Below are 25,110 nucleotides of genomic sequence, written 5' to 3' on the forward strand. Positions count from 1 at the left end.
TTCGAAAATCCAAAAGTTATAGTTAGCTGTGACTTACATTAGTTATAATATAAAATCTCATCCATGAGAAAAAAATTTAACACGGGTGTTTTAGACTGCCAAATATGTGGAAGTTTTATTTCCCTAATGTGATCTTTAGTGGAACTGATTGAAACTTTTGTTTAGAAATAAAAGTAGTCATAGATCATAAAGAATTTTAGTGGTTAAGTTCCTTTACAATTTTTATTTAAGACTTGAGACATACTGTAGTTTGTTTTACGTATTATTACAACTAAGTTCAATGTCCTATATATTAGTACATGCTTATGTGAAGTAAGCATGCTTATATGAATTTCACATTAAAATAATTCATCTACTTTGCTGTGTATGAAAATAAGAAGTATTCAGAAAAGGAAGTATATGGCTTCTCCTTCCTTCCTGATTTCTATTTGTCATTTCAAGTGTGTTTTGGGTTATTTTGAAGAACAGGTAAAAGCAGATTTTATGAAAAATGTTAGGATTTTAGGCTTTAGTGTTGATCAGTTGGAAAAATTTAGAATTTAAATTGGTATTCACTAGATATATTATTTTAATCATTTTAAAGTAATTATATTGATTCATTTAGCAAATTATATTTGATAAAGGACAAAATGTTTTGCCTAGTTGGAAGTCGCCAAATGAATACTTGAAGCCCAAGTATTCAAAACTGTTTCCAACTCATTTTTGAAGGTTTTAAAATGTAAAATTATCTTTCATTTGAGTTGAACAGGATAAGTAAAATCATAGTGCTCTGAGAAGTTTTGATGATAGAAGTCTTTCCATATTTGCTGCCTATATTATTTTGAAAATTAGCATGTGTGATTGGAGTTCCTGGCAGATAAAAATTTATGTTTCTACTTATCTTAGCTTTCAGTGAATGCCTGCAATTATTTGCCATACTAAAAGAACTCTTCATACTAATCTAAGAATTGAGCTACCCATCAAAATATTCTGAAAGGAAAATGAAAACAAAAGTGCATAACAGTAATCTATTGTTTAAATTGTTAAGAAACAGAGGAGGACTGGCATAGGTTTGCAAGATATATATTAAACAAAACACCTTACTGAAAAACAGATTCTATCTTAGTTATTGTGTCAAATACAAGTCAATATCAAAAGAGGTTTTCAGCATTGCTGTTCAGACACCTAGTTATTTGTGGTATCTGAAGTTATATCTTAAAACATGACACCAAATATTTGGAGTACTCACTCAGACACGTTTTGAGTTTTCATTTATTTGGGGATAGATAAATGCAGAGTTAGTCTCTGCTTTCAATACTAGAATCCCTGGAAAAAGGTGAAAACAAACCAGGGAATCTCTAGCACATTCTCATTTTCAAAAGTGTTTTAGTGGTACATCCAGTCTCCTAATAACGGAGTTACTCTAAGCCTAATGCCTGCTCCCAAGCACTGTGGGAAGAGATAATAAGAACTTTTCTCAGGACACATCCATAAATTCATTTTAGTTAACTTGTTAGGGGGAAAAAAAGGTCAGGAAGAGTGTATTTAGTCCCCACTGTATGGATGCAGACATCAAGTCCAAAAATGTTGAGGTCATACAAAGAAGCAAAGGCTGAAACTGACAAATCCTGACTCAAAATCCAGATCTTGCCCCACATCTTGTGAAACTGAATGTTACTGTATGACGTTTAGAACTATTGTTTCTAGGTAGATCAAATAATAAATGAGAAAATGATACACAACTGCATCAGGATCATTTTTAATGCATTAAAGTTTCTACATCAATGTAAATGATGTACACAACTATGGCATTTTCCAACTATTATTATCTTGGAGTATCCCCTCCAAGTTTTTAAGTTCTATCAAAAAAAAACTCTTAAGCAAAATATTTCTTTGGTATGCAATATGATTTTGTCATGAATGACTATAATTAAGAAACCATAGGAATTTCACATATAAGGGACTATTTTATGTCATAGTCTTTAAAAGAGATTTTGTTTTTTTAAAAAGCAAACAAGCAATTCTCTGCCTTCTATCCAATCACATAAAATCTCATAGGAACCCTGCATCATTAACAATCTCAACAAATTTCAAGGAGGAGGGACTCAATATGGTAAGGAGAAAAAGATAAAACTTACTGAACTCCTTAAAATCACCCAGCATGTCCATAAGGAAAATTCAAAGGAAGATGGCTTATTCATTGTTATCATGACCATATTACCTGTTTATTATACAGAAATTCATTTATATATGAGTTAATGTCATATGCTAGTTATATACTGCTAAGAATATATTGCTTTCTAAAAAACTGTTCTCCTTTAGATAGCCAAGTTTAGATAGCCAACTGTGAAAAAAATTAATTTTTCAGAGTAACGATTAATATACTAAAGTAGAAACTTACAAGTATAGACTTACAATTTTCTAAGAACATATTTCTAATTCTATGCATGTAATAAATACCATTAAAACAGATATACTATTCGAAAGATTATTAAAACAGTCATATATATATTCATAATTTCAAGTGTGTATAATATAGCACTCAAGAAGTAAAATGCTTTAACATACTATCAAGAACTTTTATCTAAAATCTTATTGTATAAATGAAAATTATTTTTTCCAATAAATTTTAGAGAAAAATGCTGTTATGTCTAAATTATTTTATGATATCACACAAAATAATAACAACCTAATTTACAAAACAATTTATTGTACTGCAATGCAATGAAACAAAATTAGAGGAAAACAAGGCTGTTTCCTATTCTTAAAATGACTATTAGTTCTCTTGAAATAGCACCTAAAAACAAAACATAGGTTGGCCCTTAATTATAATGTTGCCATCAGAACCCTCTATCCCAAGCTGCTTTTATGTAGGTAGAGTCAGATAATTATAGAATTTAGAATACCCCTAGTTACCGAATGAGTAAAAGTGGCACATAAGTGTTGGCCCTTCAATTCACAGCCTCTAGTAAATGAGAATGTGTTCATCTTTTACCTCCCCTCGTGATAATTATCATTGTATTGTTAGATCACATTTCTTGATTCTTGTGTAATTTAGCTCTGTCAGCATTAATCTCTTGGCTGTTCACATCAGTGGAACTAAATGTCTGCTTAATATTATGGAGGTTAGATGATTGTCATCCTAGTTGGGAAAAAACAATGAAAGAATTTACTGTGATATTAGGCAAATATATCATGAGAGTGCACAGCCTAAAATCTGAATATATATGCTACAGGGAAATCATGTTTGGAAATAGATTTGTATTTCCTTACTCTACAAGACTCATGTTGGATTTAGTTTTTAAACATCTGTAGATTACTTTTCTCCATTTTTTCCAGCTATTATTATTATTATTATTATTATTATTTGTTCTATAGTATTTATAGCAGATAATAAGTATGGATCCTGAAGTGAAAGAGGAATGCTGTTTATAATGTAGATTTACATTTTTTCCTCAGTAGGTGATAACAGTTACATTTATTAGGGTATAGGACCATTCTGACAGGTGTGAGGAATAACTGCTCGATAGGAACTCACTACTACAAAAAAAGGAACCTTTTGATAAGACATCATAGTGCTGATAAATAAAGTTCAGGGAACATAGTTGTTTATTATGCATCATTTTATTACCTTTCTATTGATCTTGATCTTTTAGCAAAGCATTGACAAAGGAAAACCAATTGGAGACATTGGTATAATGCACCTTTATCTGCAATGTTATCTTTACATAGAGGACTGATTAGCAGGTGAAGGATTCAGATTTTATTAAAATACTCATTGAATTCTTTATGGAATCTGAAAACTTAGAATTCTAAATGAATGGATCCATTTATATTATATTTTAATAGAGTGAATCAAACATATTTGTTAAACCTGATTATGTGCTGAGCACGGTGGCACATACCCGTAATCCCAGCTACTCAGGAGGTTAAAGCAAGAGGATCAGGAGTTTGAGGCCAACCTAAGCAATTTAGAAGGACCTATCTCAAAATAAAAAAGAAAAAGAGATGGATATGTAGCTCAGTGTTACAGCACCCCTGGGTTCAATCCCCAATACCAAAAAAAAAAAAAAAAAAAAAAGAGAGAGAGAGAGAGAAAGGAAAAAAAGCATGATTATGAGCTAAGCCTTGAAATAGACATTGTGACTGAAAATCTGGCAAAAGTTGTGACTCTTACTGAGAGAGAGTATATAGCATATTTGGAGAATGTGAAAGTGCTGTGCACAGGGAGCACTTTAAGACTTAATAAGAGAGCATACATATATTGGTAGATCAGTAGAAATTCAGACTTCTTCCACTGCTGGCCTCCTGGAGTCTATTGCTTTCTTTTTTCTCCTTCCTATACTGAAATCCAACCACACTGGCTTTTCTTAGGTTTCCTAATCAGGTAAAGACCTTCTCCATACTAGGTTCTTTTCCCTCACTGCTTTGCTGGAATGTGTTCCTCTAATTTCCCCATAGCTAGTAACTTCTTAAGACTCTAGTCTCATCTTAGAGAAGATTTTTCTGTCCTCCTGTCCAGAGGCACCATTCTAATTCTCTAAATACCTGTTTTTAAATCTCTCTTCACCCAGATCCTTACCCTATATAATAAACTCTTCATGAATGTTGTTGAACAAATAAACAAAGATGACAAATGGAGAAACATAGGATGAAATTCAGTGGAACTTTCTGGGAAGCCCACTTGCAAAATCTTTTTTTGGTGAAAAGAAAGAGTATGAATCTTCCTTAATGGAAAGAAAAATGTAAATAATGGCATAACGCATAGGAAACATGAAGACTGTAAGCACTGTACACAAAATATCAGATGACATTGATTTCTGGCAAAGAATCAGTGCCTTTTAACTTCAGCACAATAAATGATTCTTGTGTGTCAATTTCGTGCAAGAAATTGTGATGTGAACTGCAAAGTAGTTAGATTGGTGAGAATTTGGGATGTTAATTTTATAAAGAGGCTGAAAGGTAAAAGAAGAGGCATAAAGATGTCACAGGAAGCTATGCGATCTGATAGTGTTCCTTGAGCAGCAAATCCTATGATGAAATAAACCATTCAAATGCCAGGTCAAAGGCAACTTCTCAAAGGTGGGCACAAAGGCTTCATTTCCTTTTATACTTAGGAAATATCACCAGAGGTTGCATTCACACATAAAGAAGAAACCTCTTTTAAGTACAAATACTCATAATTTAAGATTTTAACCTTAATTATCAATTAAAAATTTGCAGGGTTGAGTTGATTATTAAAGGCCAAATGCTGAAAAGTATAGATGGCTTGGTGTAATGGACTTAAATGTCAATGGAAGGGAGCAGGGTTGTAGCTCAGTGGTACAGAGTGTTTGCCTAGCACATGTGAGGCATTGAGTTCGATCCTCAGCACCACATAAAATAAATCAAATAAAGGTAGTGTGTCCTATTTCCATATACATACATATGTATATGGGAGGGAGGATAAAATGGGAGTCAATGGGAGGATAAAAATACCAAGAAAGAAAGTTTCATTCAAAGTGGACATGAGGATTGTCATATTGTAATTTTCCTAAATCTTCTTTTGGTGATTACTCTTTTTGCCTGATGATTTTTCATGTAAAAGCAATAGGTAGGATGCTTGATACTTGGAATGTTGATAAAGTAACTAGTTAACAGAGTAACAGAAGTTTCTAAGGAAATAAGCCATTAATTAGTGAATAGCAAAAATAAATAAATAATATTTGAATATATTATCAACTGGACATGGTGGATGTGATGGTGGTGATTACAGTAAAAGGAATAATAGAAATTCAGATTAGAAAGCAAACTCAACAGGGCGTGGGATAAAGCCTATACCAAACACCCATGTCCATTTCACCCTACCTCTGATAAACTGAACAGGTTTTCTCGTTTCCTCTTGGCCATTGAAGGGACAGAGATTTCAGAGGAAGATAATTTCTTGCTCTATCCACAAGCCTCTCCTTAGATCTGGCCAAAATACTCTTCCCCTTTATCTGTGAGTTCAGATGCGAAAGATATAAATTTAATCTTTTATTTGGTTGTCCTTTATTAAATGCTTCAAAGTTCCTGATCTGTCCTAATCTCTTCCTAAAACGTTTATATTCCACATGGGACCTTACTCTTTCTCTTTTCATTTGTTTTGGATTTTGAAGCCTTCAAACCTGTGCTTGCTCTTTCTGGAGGTATACTGGGTGATCAATGATCTTTCAAACACACAGGATTCAAGACACAGGGTTCAACAGAATCCTTGGGCAGCAACTGACAAAGTCAGAGTGGTTCTCTGGTTCTGGTTACTGCAGTGGACACTTATTATCCTACTTGATTTCCATGGTTTCTATGAGTTGAGATTTTTTTTTTTTTTTTTTTTTGGAACAATAACTCTAGATTTATTTTGGGGTGAAAAGGAAAGGGATATTAGGTCTAATGATATGACTAGTGAGCTTAATGATCAATAGGCAAATCTCAAATGTAGGTAGAACAAGGTAGACTTTTCATGAAGTGTGTGTAAATCTAAGCTACCACTGAGTTTCTTCCTAGGCAGGAATATGAAGAAAACTAAATTTTCCTCCCCTATTGACTCTTTATTTATCTTCTGAGAGTTATAAAATGGACATCTAAATTACGAAAAAAACTTATGTACAGTGTAATGAAAAGCATTAAAAATGTAAATGAGGAACAAATCTAAGAGATGGAGTTATATCTGAGCATAGGCTAATATAAATGAAATATTTATGATTCTTGATTCTTTGTCTCAGAAACTAAATTCCAGGCAGAGAGACATAGAATGAATGTGTGTATGTGTGGAGTGTGTGCTTGTGTGAATATACACACACACAGGTTCCTTGTAGTATCGGAGAGACTGTGTTTTCATTTCTGGTCACCACCTTAGCAAACCAATCAATGAGGCATGAACTGCTATCTGCAGTGAAAGAAATGAAAAATAAACCACAGATAATCCCTCAGTTAAAAGGTTATTCTGTGTGATAAAAGCTATTTTGTTAATTTATTTACTTACTGGTACAGTGAGATAAAGTGAAAGTACAATTAGGGAATTCTTGTTGAAAGGATTTTAAAGGGCAATGATGACTTAATATTTTGTAATATTTGATTGACAAGAGCATTTTTAAGCTAAGTTTTTGTAGCACATTGAATTCTATACTATTTTCTTTAACTTTATATTTTAAATTTTGTAGATATGTACATAATATAACTGATTATTCAAAAATAAAAATAAAGTCTTCTTTAAGTGAATATGCCACATTTTATTTTTTATGTCTCTTAAGTAGGAAAGGTAATTTTAGAAAGGCTGTTCTTGTTCTCTAATATTTTCTATTAATTGCATTCACGATATATACTTTTTTGAAAACATTAATTTGTTCTTTTTCCAGTCATTTCATGCAATAAACTGTATTAATTTTCACTTGTTACCAGACTTCAGTAGCCTGTGAATGAGAAATATTAGAGAACATAATTATTGCATTTAAAGGCTTTGTATTCTTAGAAAAAATGAGACGTAAATTGTCATATTAATGGGCTAAGGATTATCATATATTCCAGGTACTCTGGAAGTAAAGGGAAGTTGGTAAGTGATGTATACCTGGGAGATTAGGAGAGAAGTTGATGAAAACTGGCATCAGGTTTACTGCATTGACAGTTGGAGGAAAGGCCATCCCAGGATGAAGGACTAACATCTGCAACATCTGTAAAGCAGGGATATATATCTATATATATAAATATATAGATATATATAGATTATATATAGAGATATATATCGATAGATATATATGAGAATAAAAGTATCCAATTATAGGGTATATGAGAAATTATACCTAAATGAATGGAGGTGCTAGATTTTGAGGACCTTGTATGCTATGAAAAGAAATTTGGTGAACTTTTAAAAGATTTTCAGAGGCACTGAGGAGCCATGATGTTCAATCCATGTATCAGTTAGGTCAGTATTCAATACTATCGCAGGAAAAATACTACAGGAAAGGACCTGAGATAAGGTAGGAGCAATAGGAATGAAGAAGAGAGTGAATTGGGAGATAGATCATAGGTCAAGTGAATAGCAGCTGGTGACCATTGTGTTGAGAAGTAGAAAAATCATTGAAGGAGAGAGAATTGGGATGACTTCTTAAGTCCTATCTTTGGGCATCGAAAGTATGGTGTTTTAGTATTAGAATTATGGAATCCAGTAGGTAATGAGAGGCGCATTTAAGGTAAAGATAAAACGTTTGCATTAGGCATCTTAAATTCAAAGTGCTTGTGAAATGTCCAGGTGCCCATACGCCTATTGATTTGGAACTCAGGAGAAAAGGGAAAAGACCATTTCTACATCCTCAGAAATTTGTTTCATCATTAATGAATTAGATATCAGTTTTATTTATAAGTCTGAGGGGCATAAAGTCTGGATTAGGTCAAGAACAACAGAAGAAAAGCATTATTTAGAGCCCACTCATTGTCCCATGGAACTGAAAATTGTATTTTTATTTATATAGTCTGTTTCTTATCTTCTTCTCACTGGAAATAACTCTGCTGTTATACACTGTATTCACTTGTAACTGATATTAAAATTAACTATTTTAATAGTTATGCAGGCAGCTATTAAATTTTTCATATAATGTCTTTACTCAGAGAAATCAGACAGGGCAGGAGGAAGGACAGTGTGACTGAGGGAGGAATGGGATGAAGATGCTGGCCAGATATAAAACACTCCCTTCATAGGCTGGAAGAACGTGCCCCTGAACACGGCACAACACCCTGAGTGATCTTTCTCCTTTATTCTGACTGTTCACATACTCCATATTAACCACTCTATGATAACATTAGCTTCTTTGACTATTTCAGATTTTAAATTTTTATCAGCTGTAAAACACCTGGAGGGTGTCAGAAAAGGGAAGATGTGGATTCCAAAAGGTTAAGTGACTTGCCAAGGTCAGACATCTAATGAGTGACAGCTTCTGTCTTTTGATCCATAGCAAAGTGACCTGTGTCTCTATTATTCAGAGGCACCATGGTATAATGGAATAAGCTCAGGCTTTGAAGTCAGAGATATGTGGACCTGACACAAAGATCTGAAATTTATGAGTCATACTGTTGGGCCAGTCAGCTCTAATTTTCTCATCTGAGAAATGGAAATAATAATGTCTTCCTTAAAGGGTTGTTGGAATTTAAATGAGATAGACATATCACTTTGTACAAAGTAGATATTCCACATCTGTCCACTTTCCCCTTTTCCTCAGTAAAGTCACAATCAACTCCATATATTCTTAAACTGGGAGAAAAGATAAGCAGTGAATTCATGGATTAAGACTTCAAAGGTTAGAACAAGTTAGGTCAATAGTCTCTGTAACTTGTTTTATTTTGGGGCTTCATGACCTTTGTACCTTTTCTATTTTAAAATACATTTTTGAAACATTTCTCTTTATTTGTGCCTTATATATTTGTTCTGAGCTTCTTCAATAGGTTTTTAATAATCAAGTTAACATTAACCTACACTGTGCATTATTTTTTCCTCTCTCTCTCTCTTTTTCTTTTTTCTTTCTTTCATTGTTTTTGGTATATGGAATTGAACTCAAGGGTACTTAATCACTGAACCACATCCTCAGCCCTTTTAATTTTTTTTTTTTTTTTCATTTTGAGGCAGGGTATTGCTAAGTTGCTTAGGGCCTTGCTAAGTTGCTGAGGCTAGCCTGGAACTTGCAATCCTCCTGCCTCAGCCTTCCTAGCTGCTGGAATTACCCGCATGTGCCCCCACACCCAGCAAGTAATATTTTCATATTACTTCTTGAAAGGTCAGTTTAAGAATTACATAAAAAATTAATCGTATATTTTCAAAAAGAATCTTGAATGTACTTAATAATTTTGAATCCGTCTGTTATCTATATTTAGTCTAGCTTTTTCTAAAATGTATAACACTATACCTTAATACAAACCTATGTAAACCTATTCCTACACATCATTCATCTAAAAAATGAATTTTCATTAAGAACTGACTTATACAAACAAGTTAAAGTATGAAAAAATAGTTGCTAAAAACATTGTACTTTAAAAAAAGGATTCTCTTATTATATAATTCTGAAAAGTGCCAATTTAAGTATAATTGTTGATGCAGTGGCTTGTGTCCTGGATTTTTTTGGAACTCTCTCTATTTCTTCATTCAGTTAATATTTTGAACTCCTTTTGTATGTGGGACCAAGTTCTGATCCTCTCTTATTGGTATGTGGAGGTCTATTGTTACCACAGCAAAAAATCTCAGCCACATAATCCAATTCTACCATTGGAATCAAGTTAGCATTTAACTTGCACTTTGAGAAACATTTTCAGTATTACTACTTGGAAGATCAGTTTAAGAATGACATAAATATATCAATCCTATATTTTTTCCTTAATAAAGTCACAATCTTAACTCCTTTTGTTCTCAAAGTGTGACAAAGGAGGATAAATGAACCCACAATTAAGACTTCAGAGGTTAGACCAGTAGTTAGGCCAGTAGTCTCTGTAGTTCTATTTTTTGGTTTCATGATCTTCATATCCTTTCTATTTTAAAATACATTTTTAAAACATCTCTCTTATTAAGGCCTTATATATTCTATAAAATATTATAAATAGTATAAATTAACTCACATGGAATAACATTCAGGACAATATAACTGGGTATCTACTTAAGAATTACAGCTAATATTTTGACATAATTACTATGTAATAAATTTATGAGACTTATTTTAAATATCTACATAGACATTTTGAGAGTGTCAAGTAGTTATAGAACAATTTTTCCTTATTATTTTATCATCTTTACTCATTCTTTTAATATTATAATTGAACATTAGGAGTTGTAATCCAGGGCAGATCTAAAGTACTTCCATAATACTTAATTATAAATATTGAAAATTATATTTACCTCCATGATTGTTTCCGGATATAGTCACTCTTTTGAGAAAATGATGTTTTGATAGCACTACAAATTTTGAAACCTAGATTTAAAGCAGGAATGCCAGTAGCCCTTTGAATGAAAGAGAGAGAAATGATGGTAATACAATTCGTCTAATTCACTATCATGCTTCAGTTGTCAAAACAGCCAATATTTTAATTAGTGGATTTAATCAGCTATGACTTCAAAACATTATTTCCTATAGAAGAAAATGAAAAAAATGTTTCTTACACAATATTACCTTTTAAGACAGGTTAGCATTAGAATCTAATAAAATGACTTAATTAAATTTAAGATTAACTAAATCTGAATGATTTAAATAATCTGTTCTTTTAGAAGAGCTTCTATTTTATTTTGTGGGACTAGACCTTATCTGCAAATAAACTTTGGTATTGATATAATTATAAGAGAACAATAATATATTTCTGCTGACTACCACTTAGTCCATGTTTTATGCACGTTTAGACCATTGAATTAGTCTCTCAAACAATAGAAAGAAATTCTTTACTAGAAATAGCTTGCTTTTGCCTTGGCTTTGTGGCAAAATGACATTAGGGAACATATATGGTTGTTGTTGAACCTGATTGCTTTAGCAGCCCTCGGGTTGATAGTATCAGGTTCCAGCTTGCCCTGCTGGGTCAACGTGGACCCAGGCCTTCACAGAGAAAAGTTCAGGGAAAGTTCACTTCTATTGTTTTACCATGGTTACAAAACAGAAAGGAAAAAAAAAAAAAAAAAGGAAGAAGAAAAGAAGAAATCTTGGGTTTGTGACCTCTTGCTGCCATGAGCCTTCTACTGGGTTCTCTTTGATTTTGTCAATTAAACATTGCAACAGAGAAAATTAAAACTTACAATAGTCTATAAATGAATAGAAGCCAAAGTACACTCCATTATCACTCATAGGTAATCCTCAGACATACTCAATGATTCTAGGGTCATTCCAGTAAGTATTCAGTTAAGTTTAATTTCATTTAAAGTGTTATTTATATTTTTCCCCATTAAAAAATTAAAATTTGCAAAGTTGATTTGGGAGGGTATGGGTAAAAATTTATTGAAAGTGATTTTACTTTGACTTTGTGTCGAAATAAATTTTAAATTAAAAGGCCTGATATAATTTGAAATATCTTCATTTCAGAAGTTTTATTTACTTAAATAATATGAAGTTGTGACATTACTCGGTAACATCTAGGGGTCTTTCAGGCATAGGTGGAAATTCAAACCAGTTGAAAATCCTGAAGTTCTGACTTTATACTAAACTGGTGGTAATTTTTGTTCTAAAAATATTTAACAAGTATTACTTCTGAGGAAAGCCAATGCAATCTAGTTTATTTCATATTTTGTCCTCTGAGCCTATAAAATCTTATGGCTCACAAAGTACAGCTGGAACTATTCTTCCTACTTTAAAAAATATCAGTGATACCTGTATGTGAAATGTTATCTATATAACACAAATAAAATTACCGCCAAATTTAGATATTTCAGTCAAATTTTTGTTCACACATTATTTTTCAAATATTATTTTATGTACAAGGAAAAATATATTTCATGTGGAAGTTTGAAGAACTTTTTTTTCTTAAAAAATACATGCTCTACATGAGTATATATTCAAATGAATTAAAAGAGGTTTACTTTAGATATTTCTTTAAGTAAAGGCATTGTGGGTTATTTTAGACCCATAATGTAGTTTTAGACCTTCAGTTTTAACTATACAGGTCCTATATGATTTTATATATATTATGCATGCCAAGAACTGGTTTACAGAGCAAAGAGAAAGAGTTACATAGAATCAAGATAACAGCAAGATGAATCTTTGTAACTCTGTGGATGACACTATGATATGTGCACATTTGTTTATTGATCTTTTGCTGTTTTGATTAGCATAATTTATTTTCCTTGAAGTCACCTGTGTCAAGCATAAAACTGAACTTTTCATAACCTAAATGAAGTATAGTGAAGGAAAAGTGAGGGATGTAAGTTATATTTAAACTAATCATAAACAAAACAGGAAGTATCAAAAAAATTTCTCATAAATTTTATCACATCATTTATATTAATAAAAATAACACTCGTGCCATTCTTCTCAAAAAATCTACTTTCAATGTTATGCTGAAATGACAAAATTTTAAATTGACTTCATACTATTTATATTTTTAAAATCTTAAAGATTGTTTTTCTAAACAAAAATCAATTCTGGTTAAAGTTATAAATTATGAACTTAATCCGACATCCACAATTTTCAGTGTGGTTTCTTGGTATGTTAAGGTTGGAAAATATTTAATTTGTGGAATGTTTAATGTTCTTGATGATCCCTTTTGAATAAAAAAAAAAAAAGACTACTTGGAAAATCAGGCAGCTGAGTAACTTGACTTTTGCATTCAGAGGTCATCTAGTCCTTCACTTGCCTGTAGATAGGACTTACCTCAACCATTCAGGATAAATGGCTGCCTCTCAGATGTTTAAAATCTTCAAGAGAAGAGTCTACAGAGACTTTCCCTGATAACCTATTCTAATGTTTAACTGCTCTAATGAGAGGAAGAACTATTTTTTCATTTCTCATCTACATCCCTCTTGTTGCAGTTTAAGGGTTGATACTTATTTTTAATGTTATTTTCCTGCTCTTTATTGCTGTGTATTTTGAATTTATTATTGGCCAGATTTTCCCAGGGCATGAAGAGTTAGAAATAAATCCCTTGCATGTTCAAGGATCCAGCCTAGTGTATGGCCTAAATATATATTGCTTAACTTCAATGGCCTTGCAGTCATGTTTTCTCTCTCTTTAGAACCATTGTTCCTCATCGATAAAGGGATGTAATTATTTACTTTTATACACAATAACTGACTAGGGTATTGTTTGATCTGTTCATGCTCCAGTGCACTAAATGGCTGTAATATGAAGTGGATAAGAAATATTTAATTTTTCTAAAATTTATCCCAGAAGTCAAGTTTAAAGTTTCTTCCAACAAAGAATTCTCCAAAGATCCAATAAGAATTTTAAGTTAATTATTTACTTTGTAGGTATTTCACTGAATTCATTTAATTTTTCATACAAGAATCCATGAAGCTAAGTATATTTTTTAAAAATTTTAATTTATATATTTATTGATATTGAATTACAATTATCCTTCTGTATCCTAGTGGGATTGGTTCCAGGTTTTCCATAGAATTCCAGGATTTCTCCATCAATACCAAAATCTGGGGATTCTTAAGACCCTTATATAAAATGACGTACTATTTGTATATAACTTATTCCTATCATCTCATATACTTTAAATGTCCCTAGATTGCTTATAATATCTAATACAATGTAATCACTATGTTATTTAAACCTTCAACAAATTTATTTTATAATTACTGTGCTTATTTACTATGTTCTCCATATTATTATTTTGATTTATTCAAGTTTATAGTTTTGATGAAATTTTACAAAAGTAACAGTTTGATTTTGAAAACTCCAGAAAGTTTCATCTAAAATTTTCATCTACTAAACATTTTTTAACCCAAAGTGAACTATCTAGATCTATATTTTAAAAGAGTGATTATATTGATATTTGAGGACCTTCTCTCCAAAAGGAGTCATTTCCTTACTTAATATAGTTGCATCCCTATTTCAAGGGAACTAAGTTAAAGAGTGAAAAAATTCAATCATGTCAAGTTCATTTTAATCTTACTCTTTAACTCTATGGTATGTTAACTGGTTGTTTTAGAGTTACAGAGAAAGAGAGGTTATCAATAAACTGTGAAGAAGATATAGTTTGCATTATGCATGTTGAATGGATTCTTGATCAGAGCTTCATTTTTACTTTAAAAAAAGTTGGGTTTTAGTGCAAATTAATACTCTTTTGCTACAAAACTTCCATGCTGAATTTTAATTTATAGGTGATTACTGGCTTTTCAGAAAAAATAACTGGATTACTCTCTATGTACATGACCATTTTCTATATTTTGGTGGACCTGTGAAGCTTTCTTATGGGTTCACTTGTAGAATAAAAGGCAAACTGTGGTTTTGTTTATAAGGCACCATGTCCTTGAATACTTGCCTCATGCTGTCTTCTGTTTCATTGTTCTCCTATAGCTTATCTTCATTTTTTTTTTTTTTTTCTGGATGAAGGACAATTTATTATTTTTATGTACAGAAACCCAACCGTGTACGTTCATCCCAGTTTCGTGGCGAGTTCTTTAGCCTTTGCCTTTTCTAGCTTGGCGATTCGAGCCACAGATTTTGGACCCAGGACGTTGCCTCCCCAGTGGCGACGGATCTCATCATATCTGTCATTGTAGTTGGTTCTGATAGCTTCCACCAGCTTAGCCAGAGCTCCTTTGTCTTCCGAGTTAACCTGTGTGAAGGCAACCGTGGTGCACGTCTTCCTGTGAACCAGACGTCCCAGCCTGGCCTTCCCCTTGATGATGCAGTAAGGGACTCCCATCTTGCGACACAGGGCAGGCAGGAAGACAACCAGCTCGATGGGATCCACGTCATGTGCAATCACCACCAGCTGAGCCTTCTTGTTCTCTACCAAGGTGGTGACAGTATTGACTCCTGCTCGAAGGACTGGTGGTCTCTTTGTGGGGACATCCCCTTTGCCAGCAGCCTTCTTCTCAGCCCGGGCCAACAGCCTCTGCTTCTTCTCCTGCTTCGTCTCTGGTCTGTACTTGTGGGCCAGCTTGAGCAGCTGGGTGGCTGTTTGGTGGTCCAAGGCCTGGGTGAACTGGTTAATCGCAGGAGGCACTTTGAGCCGCTTATAGAGAATAGCCCTCTGGTGCTGCAGCCGGATGTAGCGAGGCCACTTTACAAAGCGAGTAAGGTCCCTTTTGGGCTGGATGTCCTGTCCGATGCTGAAGTTCTTCGGCCTCTTCTTGAACAGCGGGTTCACCACCTTCTTGGCTTCCTGCTTCTTGACCACGGCGGGGGCCGGAGCCACCTTCTTCCCCTTGGCCTTCTTTCCTTTCGGCATCTTGGGCAGCTCTTCATTTTTTAATATAGATTTCTGCTATCATTTTCTAGCAAAGGTTCCACCATCCCATCTTTCTGCATAACTTCACATTTCATACTATACATTGCATTGCTGAAAGTTACCATTTTTTTTATGAATATAAGATCAAGTCTTATAGCTAGGCTTTTAAGGCCTTTGGAATTCTGATTACAAATTATTCTTTCAACTTTATCTTCTTTAGATCTAAGAGCCTAATTATTATTTCTATATGAATTTTATTTCATACTTGTCTGCTGAATTTCTTCCTATGGAATTTCCTCACCTTCTTTCCCCTTGCCAACTTCCAATTATCCTTCAAGATCCAAATCAGATCTTAAGCATTCTGAAAAGCTTAGAGCTTATTTTCCCAATGTTTACCATCTGCTTTTGGCTCCATGTAGAAGATTCACATTCAGGCCAGACCTAATACAAGCTGAAAATGCAGGGCCCCTTATTTTTAAAAAATGATAGGAATTCAAGATGGTGACAGCAGAGTATTAAATCCAGCAGAAGAATCTCTTCTTAACATGCATGCTGTACAAATGCTCAGATTGTACACTCTGCAGAACCTTTTCAAGGAATTCTCCCACAGTGTGTAGTTCAACACCTTTACTATCCCTTACCATTTAATGTTGGTTGTATATATGGATATGTGACACAGACATGCTTATGAGTTCCACTAAGGTCATGTCTTAATCTCTGAAGTTCTGTATCTGATTAAGTTTCCTCATAAGAAGAGAAGCTCAGTAATTTATACTGAATTGCATGTGATTGTATTGAACTATGATTAAATGTGAATTGTATTAAGGGAGAAAAACACTTAAATGTGGGTTTCTCTAATGGTTTCCTATCAAATAATTTGGGAAAAATTATCTTTTATAAAATGAAAAATATAGTTTACCAATAAGGTCTTTGAAACAATTTAAACAGTCAACTATTTATACTATTGAGATAGATTCATTATAAATGTGAGAATTCAAATTGAAATGGAGTTCAAAGAAGTATTATAAAATATTAAGTATTTAGTTGTCTCTAAAATAAGAATGATTACTTTTTGCCATTTATTGAACATTAAGTAGTACTTAAAATAAGAATGCATATTTCAGTCAGAATAGAATAAAATTGTGTAGTGGAAGGAAATTACCATGAGCAAGTAAAATTATCCTGTAACAGTTTTTTGGCAGATAAAAGCATAAAGAAAATATTATAGTTCATATCTGTAAGGAAATCAATTTTGTTTTTGCATCAAACCAGTGTGCAAGGAGGATGGAAGATGTCCAAGTAATTACTTCACATGTTTTTGTTTAATTTTAGGTCTTTAAAAAGAAATATACAACAAATTGAGAAATTATGTCTCACTGATTACTTCAAATCTGAATATTTGCATACATACTATCTTTATTGGGAGAGGGTCACTTCTATAGGATCACTCATTGTCCATACTGCTAACATATAGACAAACTTTGCTTTCACTTCTTTCTGTTGAGGAATATTCTAGGAAGAGAATGAAAATAGGTCATAAATTCAACTGTTTAAAATTTTGGTATTGTAAGCCATGAATCATAAATTCAACAAGCCAGAGATATGATGAATAGTGTCTTTAACATTTAAGTAAACATTGACTTCAAATGGCCTTGTCCCAATGCACAGCTGATCATCAAAATTCATCCCCAAATTACCTAAAACTGTAAAAAATAAATGAATAAATAAAACTCATTTGAAATGTGTAAGAGATGTGTAAATCTACAAAGGTGTTAGAGAAAGTTATGAAAATTATATGTAATTATTTGGAAACTGGAATTGTGAATCACTTTCTGTAATAAAAGAATGCTTTGCTGTTCAAAAAAAAAAAAAAAAAAAAGCTCTACCACTGTTTAGGGTTACATACTAAGGTCTGAAAATGTTCACATTAGGAAATACTCTTTCTGATTAAGTTGTTGTAAGACTTGTAGCTGAAATACTCTTTCTGATTAAGTTGTTGTAAGACTTGTAGCTGGGTGGTAAGTTTACGAAATGTTTATGAGTGCGATCACGCGATAGATTTCTTGATTAACAGCAAAAAAAAGTCCTAAAAATGAATAAACGATATTGTATGATGTCCAGAAAAATAAAGACTTAGGTTAATGATTAGTTGTTGGGGAAGGTGGGCTGTAATGGAAAGGGGTGAGAAAGAGATAGGAACTGAGAAGCACACTTACAAAATTCCTTGAAAACCTTGAGAACAATTGATTGATTTAATTCAGAAGACTGCATGGCACACTGAACAGGATTAGACTATTCACGTCTATGCTTGATTTTTTAAGGGAAAAAAAAAAAGACTTTCCAAACATGGATGGAAATGGTAGTTATAGTCTTTTGCCTACTAACAGGAGAAATAGCTTTCCCCAAGTTTTTGCTATCTAAGAATTGGAGGAATTTTTCTTAGTCACAAATTGCCTCTCTGCCTATGCATTCATTTATAGTCTTGGGCTGTGTGAATTCAATAAAGAATTCAAATCCACAAAAACATTTTTTGAATAAATTCATTTTTAATGATGTTTAATGATTTTTTAATGATGTTTAAACCACTGTCTTCCATACACTTCAGTGGTCCTTATGTACTCATTGTAAGCAGATTTTCATTTGAAAAATAAGCTAGTTTCTTCAAATGAACTTCAATGTACCAAGAGTTGGAACTAATGGTATTTTGGTCATAAGTAGTGCTATATGATCAATATTTTCTTACTTCGAGTCATAGACCTTATTCTTATTCCCAACTTGGAATCACTGGATAAATGAAGATCAAAATATCAACACAAATAGCTAGAGGGCCAAGCACACCGGTGCACATATATAGTCTCAGCAACTTAGGAAGCTGAGGCAGGACAATTGGCATTTGGAGGTCAGCCTCAGCAATGTAGTGAGCTACTTAGTACAATCCTGTCTAACCTAAAAAACGAAAATATAAAGTAAATAAGAAAGACTGGAAATATAGATCAGTGATAAAGCACCACTGGGTTCAATTCTTAATACCAAAAGTTTTTTAAATTAAAGAATGTATTATTGCTTGAGAAAAGTCTAGTTCAAGGCATACAATAATTTACCTTGACAATAATCACTGGGTTCGTTTGGATATCTGATAGTTTTAGGTCCTTTTCTTAAATTCTACTCAGCATTATCTTCAGACACAATGGATTGTTTTTATGTATGTGTTAGACTTAGCATTGCTACCATAAGATGTGAATGCAAATTAATAGTCATTTAATCAAAGTTCATTGGAGAAATTACTGATTTTAGAAGCAAAGAAGTGCACTTACAATAAATAGATTTTAATTTTTATTAAAACATTTATCTCTATTCTTCCTTATTTGAAGAAATTGTCATCCTTAAGTAGGTAGAAAATTAGTTTTGTTACGTTAATTTGAACTCAGTAAAAAGTTTTACATAGTAATAACTTCACGTTAGGGCTGCATGTATGTAATATAGTGTAATTCTTAGTCAATGTTTGTTAAATATCCAAGTCTTAACATGTATGCTTCAAGTAATCTGTAACATCATTCCATCTCCAACCTCCCCTCCACTTCGCCTGATGAAGATGAATTAGCAGAGAGGAACAGACTAGTTCCGTGAGGTATCTAGTCTGACTCCTATGTGATTCCTTACCTTACCCACAGGACTGGAAAGCTTCCGTTTTCTTTTCAAAAGTCATTTGTTTACTTCTGATGCTTTATATCTGCAATTGATCTCTGGCCTACTTATGCTCAGACATTTTAAATAGTTACAACAAATAATTATGATATTTATGACGTATCTGGCCTGGTCAGCCTTACCTACAGCAATGAACAATGCCCCAAATCTCACTATCTTATGACGACAGACATTTATTTCTAGCTCTGGTAACTCATGTTACTACTTGTGCTGATCAGTGAGGACTCTGCTGAGCTCTGTTGTTGTCTATTGACCCAGGTGTTCTCATGGAGGAGGCAGGAGCTCAGGAAAGGACAGAGCTAAGGTGGTGCATGCCCGAATCTTAGTCATGTCATATGTCATCTCTGCTCACATGCCATTGGTCATAGGAAGTCCCATAGCAAGCCCAAAATCAAAGGAAGGAAAACCTTGTACAATGAAAAAATGTGTATTTCTCATCCCACAATAAAGGATGGCAAGGGTGGGAGGAAGGAGCAAACTGAATAATTAATAGCCTGTTAGTCAACGTGAATTTATTAAATGCCTGTTATCCTTTGACTCTGCTGGGGTATTGTAAGTAAGGAAATTAAGTTCTTATTTAGAAGTGAATTTTTGAAGAGAGAACATTTTAAAAGTGATGCAACCCTGACCAACTACATTGTAAAATATAGATTGAAATGGCAATAAATATGTTAGAATACAGGTTGTTAAACAGATATTTGAAAATTCAGTCATATATATTCCTAATTAGTTCCTGAGTAACAGTGGCAAGGCTCTTTAATATGATTCTCATATAACCTCTTGAAATGTTATGGTCTAATAATTTTTTCTCTTGTGCAAAATTCTTGTGAATTGATTAAATTGACTTTAGAAGGGGTTTATTTTTTTCTCACTAATTTTAAAGAAGTAATTTATGGCTTAATCCTTTAAAATAAAATTAAGTCTCCATTTGGCGGCATCATTTATGCTGTTGTCAGCACCACCTTTTCCTGAGATAATTATTATCATGTGTTTCAGGAAAGATGTTAGGGTGTATTTCAATGCTTTTTATTTTTTTAATCAGCATCATTCCTTGTCTCAATAAATCTCTATGATTATACAAGTTCAATGCTACCTTTTGTGTGACAATATTTTCTGTTTCAATGTAGAGCAAAAATAAATTTAAAGTAATTGCTTTCAGAAGTTTATTGTTTTATCGGACTATTGTAAGTAAATAGTATGCAAAGCACTTGTTAATGTTTACTTGCTAAGCTTACTCAAGGTAGATGCTTATATAAGCCCAGAATTACTTTCTTTCTTCTCTGTTTCATAGTACTTGAAGCTAATCAAGAAACTAATTCATTGTTGGCAAACTTTAGAAAATTATTTCACAAGAAATGTAGATTTAAGCATGCTGTATGATATTCATTTTAATTTACTGTCAAAATAGTGAAGTTTATATGAAAATGATGTGAGAGTCTTTTTAATTTGAGAAATTTCATATTTTTCAAAATTCTTTAGATCTGAGTAATTTAAGTTTAACATATACACTATTGTGCCTTGCTTGATTTTTTTTTTCTTTTTTTGGTGATCATGGGGATTAAACTTGGGGGAACCCTACCACTGAGCTGTATCTCCAGCCCCTTTTAATTTTTATGATGAGATAGTATCTTGCCAAGTTGCCCTGGCTGATCTCAAACTTGCCATCCTCTTGTTTCAGCCTCGTTCCTGGGATTACAGTCATGAGACATGGTGACTGCTTGCCGTGCCTAATTTTTAGAAAGACAGTATTGTAATAACGAATAGAATGAGAAGGATATGGTATGGCTAAATGTTAGAAATATTTTGAGGATGTAGCTCAGTGATTAAGTGCAGGTTGCCTGTGGCCCTGGGTTTGGTCCCCAGCACCAAAACATCCCTCAAAACCCCAAACAACAAAAATCATTCTTTTGATAAGAAGGAAGAAGAGGGAAACTTACAGCACTGCATACAGGTGCACGTTCACACATATGTATTTGTGTAATTTGGGTTGGTTATGTCACTTTTGATATTCCTTCTTTGGCATTGCAGCTTATATATAGGACAAGTATAGACATTAAAGGGATCTCCGCAAATATTTCTTTGGACCTGATGAAAAGTTTTGTGTGAAGGATGAAAACAAGAAAATTTCTTGCACTAATTAAAAATACCTGTTTTGTTGTTTTTTTTCTTTTTTTTGGTAGTTTTTCCTTTTTTTTTTTGGTAATGGGTGTTGAACCCATGGGAGTTTAACCACTGAGCCACATCCCCAGCCCTTTTTAAATATTTTATTAGAGGCCAGGTCTTGCTGATTTCTAAGTGCCTTGCTAAGTTGCTGAGACTGGTTTTGAACTTGAGATCTTTCTGCCTCAGCCTCCTGAGCCCTTGGGATTACAGGTGTGCGCCACCTGGCCCTGTTAAAAATACCTTTTAACACAAGATTCTGCCATTGTCTTTTTTTCATTCTGTTCAAATGGTATGCTTACATAACAGTAGATTTTGTTGTTAAGAAGCTGCTTACCACAAATCACCCATTTGAGGTAGAATAAATCTTATCAATGAATCCACTAAAAGAGTATGGGGCTCCCGTGCCAAAGATCCTCCCTTATAAGAAGAGATGCTACTCTTTTGTCACTCAATCAGAAAGTCCTTGAGAATTAATAAAATTCACTGCTAAGGCCTAAAAAATTAACCTTCGTGTTTGGGAGAATGGAAAGCTTGTTTCCAGAGAAGTCAGGTTAAATGCTAACAAAAATCCAAAGACATTTCAAAAACTGTCTGATTGCTTCAAAATGTTAAGATGAGAATTTTTTATGTAGTTAGCAATCCTTGTGTCTACATTCATTTTTATTATTGTTATTTATTATTATTATTATTATCTGCTTTCAGTTTTTGACATATTATTTTGTGACAAAAATTTTCTTTGCAATTCTAGCCCTCCTTGGTATTTAAGAAGCTGAAGTGACCCAAAGTTTCTCAGTTTGTAAAGGAGCATAACCAAGTCATAAGTTCTAATCAGTGAAGTCTAGATGTTACACTGCTAATATTCAGGAAGTTTAGAATCTATTTCAGATTATTTACTTTTCTTCATGCATATGGTTCAGAATATTCTCTTGTGCATATGCAATTTGTTTTGATTTAACATTTTTAGAGCATTAAATGTTGAGTTTTCTTGTTCAACAAATAATTTTCTTTGCTTAGCGCCAAACTACCTCTGAATACTTTTCTGATTTACAACACATACTCAAACTTGTTCAATGGCAAGTACTTAGAAAATTGAAAAAAAAAAAAACTAATAAAGAATAAATTGAAGAGAATACATCATTCACTCTGATAAAGGAAAATTACTGATGATTATATAAAATATGATGATTTTACTGTGGTCTAAAATGTCATAACATAAACATGGCATGCTTTTGTATCCGTTTTATCTAGCATTCTAAAATATGTAATTTTAATACCCTACTTGAAGTTTAGTCTACAAAATATCATCATTTATTCAACCTAATTTTATGAGCCTTTGGAGTTTCATTTTTGCATATTTTCTCTCATTATTTCCTCAGGATGAACTGATAATTTTTCAGTATAAAAGTATTGATTTAATGAGTATTCACATTATAAATTTTTATGTATAACATTAAATAGTTCTTGAGATATATTATGTGTATGTATGTTTGTAGTATCTGTATATCAGCTTTGCTAATTTGGTAGACATAATGTATTTTTTATATAATTTGACTTTTAATCCCTTATTTACTAGTGAGGTTGTAAATCTTTTAATAAGTTTAATTAATTATATATTGGTATTATTTTCTATTTATACTAATTTGTCATTTAATATTTGACTTTGACATGAACATATTCCTTTCTTGTCACTTTTTCAACATTAGTATTCCTAAAAATGCTTTTAATTTATACATAGATAATTCTATTAATCATTCTCTTAATAGAATTCTCTTAAGTGGCATTAATGCTGTGATTATAAAGTTCCTTATTATCTTAAGGATAGTTTTCTTTTAATTTTTTCTAGGTTTAAATATGGAATTATTTAATCTACTTTTTTAAATGCTTTAGGTGAGAATCTATCTCTGCTCTTCAAATAGCCGGTATATGATTCTGTCTTCATCACTATAACAAAATACCCCAGGCAGTTAACTTATCAAAAGATAAAGTTCAAGGTCCTGAAGGATTCACTATAAGATTGTGTGGCCCATATTTTTGGGTCTCTGGCAAGGGGTGCATATCATGAGGAGAATACATAGCCGAGAAAACTGCTTTACCTCATGACAGAAGCAGCAGCAAAGAGACTGAAAGTCCCAAGTCCCCCTCAGGAGCATGCCCCCAGTGACTTAAGGATGACCCACTGGGCCCCAACTTCCAAAGCTTCTGCAATCTACAAACAGTCTTGCTCTGGGACCCAGATGTTAAAACAGGAACTTGAGGGAATGCTTTTCCAAACCATATCAGCTAGGAAATTGACCTGACACCACTTTCCTATAACTTAGCCCTCCAGTGATATGGAATGCAACATTTTAGGGCTTTCATATGAATGCATGCTCTATTGTGGAAGTGTGAATTAAATTTTCAAGTACCTGTGCCTAGGTTTTTAAATCAAGTTAAAAAATATACATGTTTGGACATGGAATACCTTGGTTGATGATTTCAAGTTCCACAGGTTCTCATCAGCTAAAAATTTGTGGATTATTTTCTTTACAGCCACCTCATTTTGTAGAGCTAAGGCAAATCCAGAGTTCCCAGTTAGAGGTAAAGATAATTCGAAGAGGGTGATAACTTAACAGTCTTCCACTTAACCATCATTATCAAATTGGCACCACACAAAACATACTGACATGTCAGAATCCCAGCCTTTTAAATACTTAAATTACTAAAACAATGTAGATTCAGATACCCAAACATCAGCAATGAGCATCTGCTCCTTCCTTCCACTCTTCATTAACTTTTTTCATTTAATAGTCAATTATTAATTTCCCTCTTTGTGCTAGACATTGTTATTATATGCTGTAGATATGCTAGTGAACAAAACATTTAAAATACCTGCCCTCTTGGAATCTGCAAAAACAGATAATAATCAATAAACAAGTAAATACATAGTACTTCTGAAAAATACTTAGGATAAAAATGCAGTGGAGTGGGAGAGGGGAGCTATTAAGTAGATTCAGTGCCACTTGGTTCTGGAAGATGAGCCATGGGAACTTCTTACTGAAGAACATTCTAGGAAGTAGCAACAATAAGTCCAAAGATGCAAAGATGGCCTCTTTTATTTTTGGAATAGAAATTATATTCAAAGTTGGGCAGTATAAATAGTCTTTTTTTTTTTTTTTTGCTGTGCTGGGGATTGAACCCAGGGCCTTGTGCTTGCCAGGCAAGCACTCTACCAACTGAGCTATCTCCCCAGCCTATAAATAGTCTTAAAAGTGAATTCCAACAATCTTCGAAATGTGGCATTTACTTCTGATGAAAATTTCTTAAAGGCTGAAACATTTTTATGATTAGCATGGCAATTCATGATGGACTTTGGCTCAGATAGAACTCATTCAAGTCAGTTCTGTAACTGGTGTC

At 33.0% G+C, this 25,110-nt stretch overlaps 2 protein-coding genes across 4 annotated transcripts in view; one reads left to right on the top strand and one right to left on the bottom strand.

Annotated features, from left to right (window-relative positions):
• The window catches only part of DACH1 (dachshund family transcription factor 1), a 394,019-nt gene that overhangs the window by 126,503 nt on the left and 242,406 nt on the right, over positions 1-25,110 (top strand). The window lies entirely within an intron of this gene.
• On the bottom strand, positions 14,976-15,865 carry LOC306660570 (large ribosomal subunit protein eL8). The gene has a single exon (XM_079138944.1). It carries the CDS (start codon positions 15,847-15,849, stop codon positions 15,049-15,051), a length of 801 nt encoding a protein of 266 aa, XP_078995070.1. The 5' UTR covers positions 15,850-15,865; the 3' UTR covers positions 14,976-15,048.

Source organism: Sciurus vulgaris, assembly GCF_902686455.1.
Source record: "Sciurus vulgaris genome assembly, chromosome: 4".
NCBI classification, from domain to species: domain Eukaryota; kingdom Metazoa; phylum Chordata; class Mammalia; order Rodentia; family Sciuridae; genus Sciurus; species Sciurus vulgaris.

Coding starts and splice junctions, on each gene's coding strand:
- LOC306660570 (XM_079138944.1), bottom strand. CDS start 15,849: ATGCCGAAAGGAAAGAAGGCCAAGGGGAAGAAGGTGGCTCCGGCCCCC.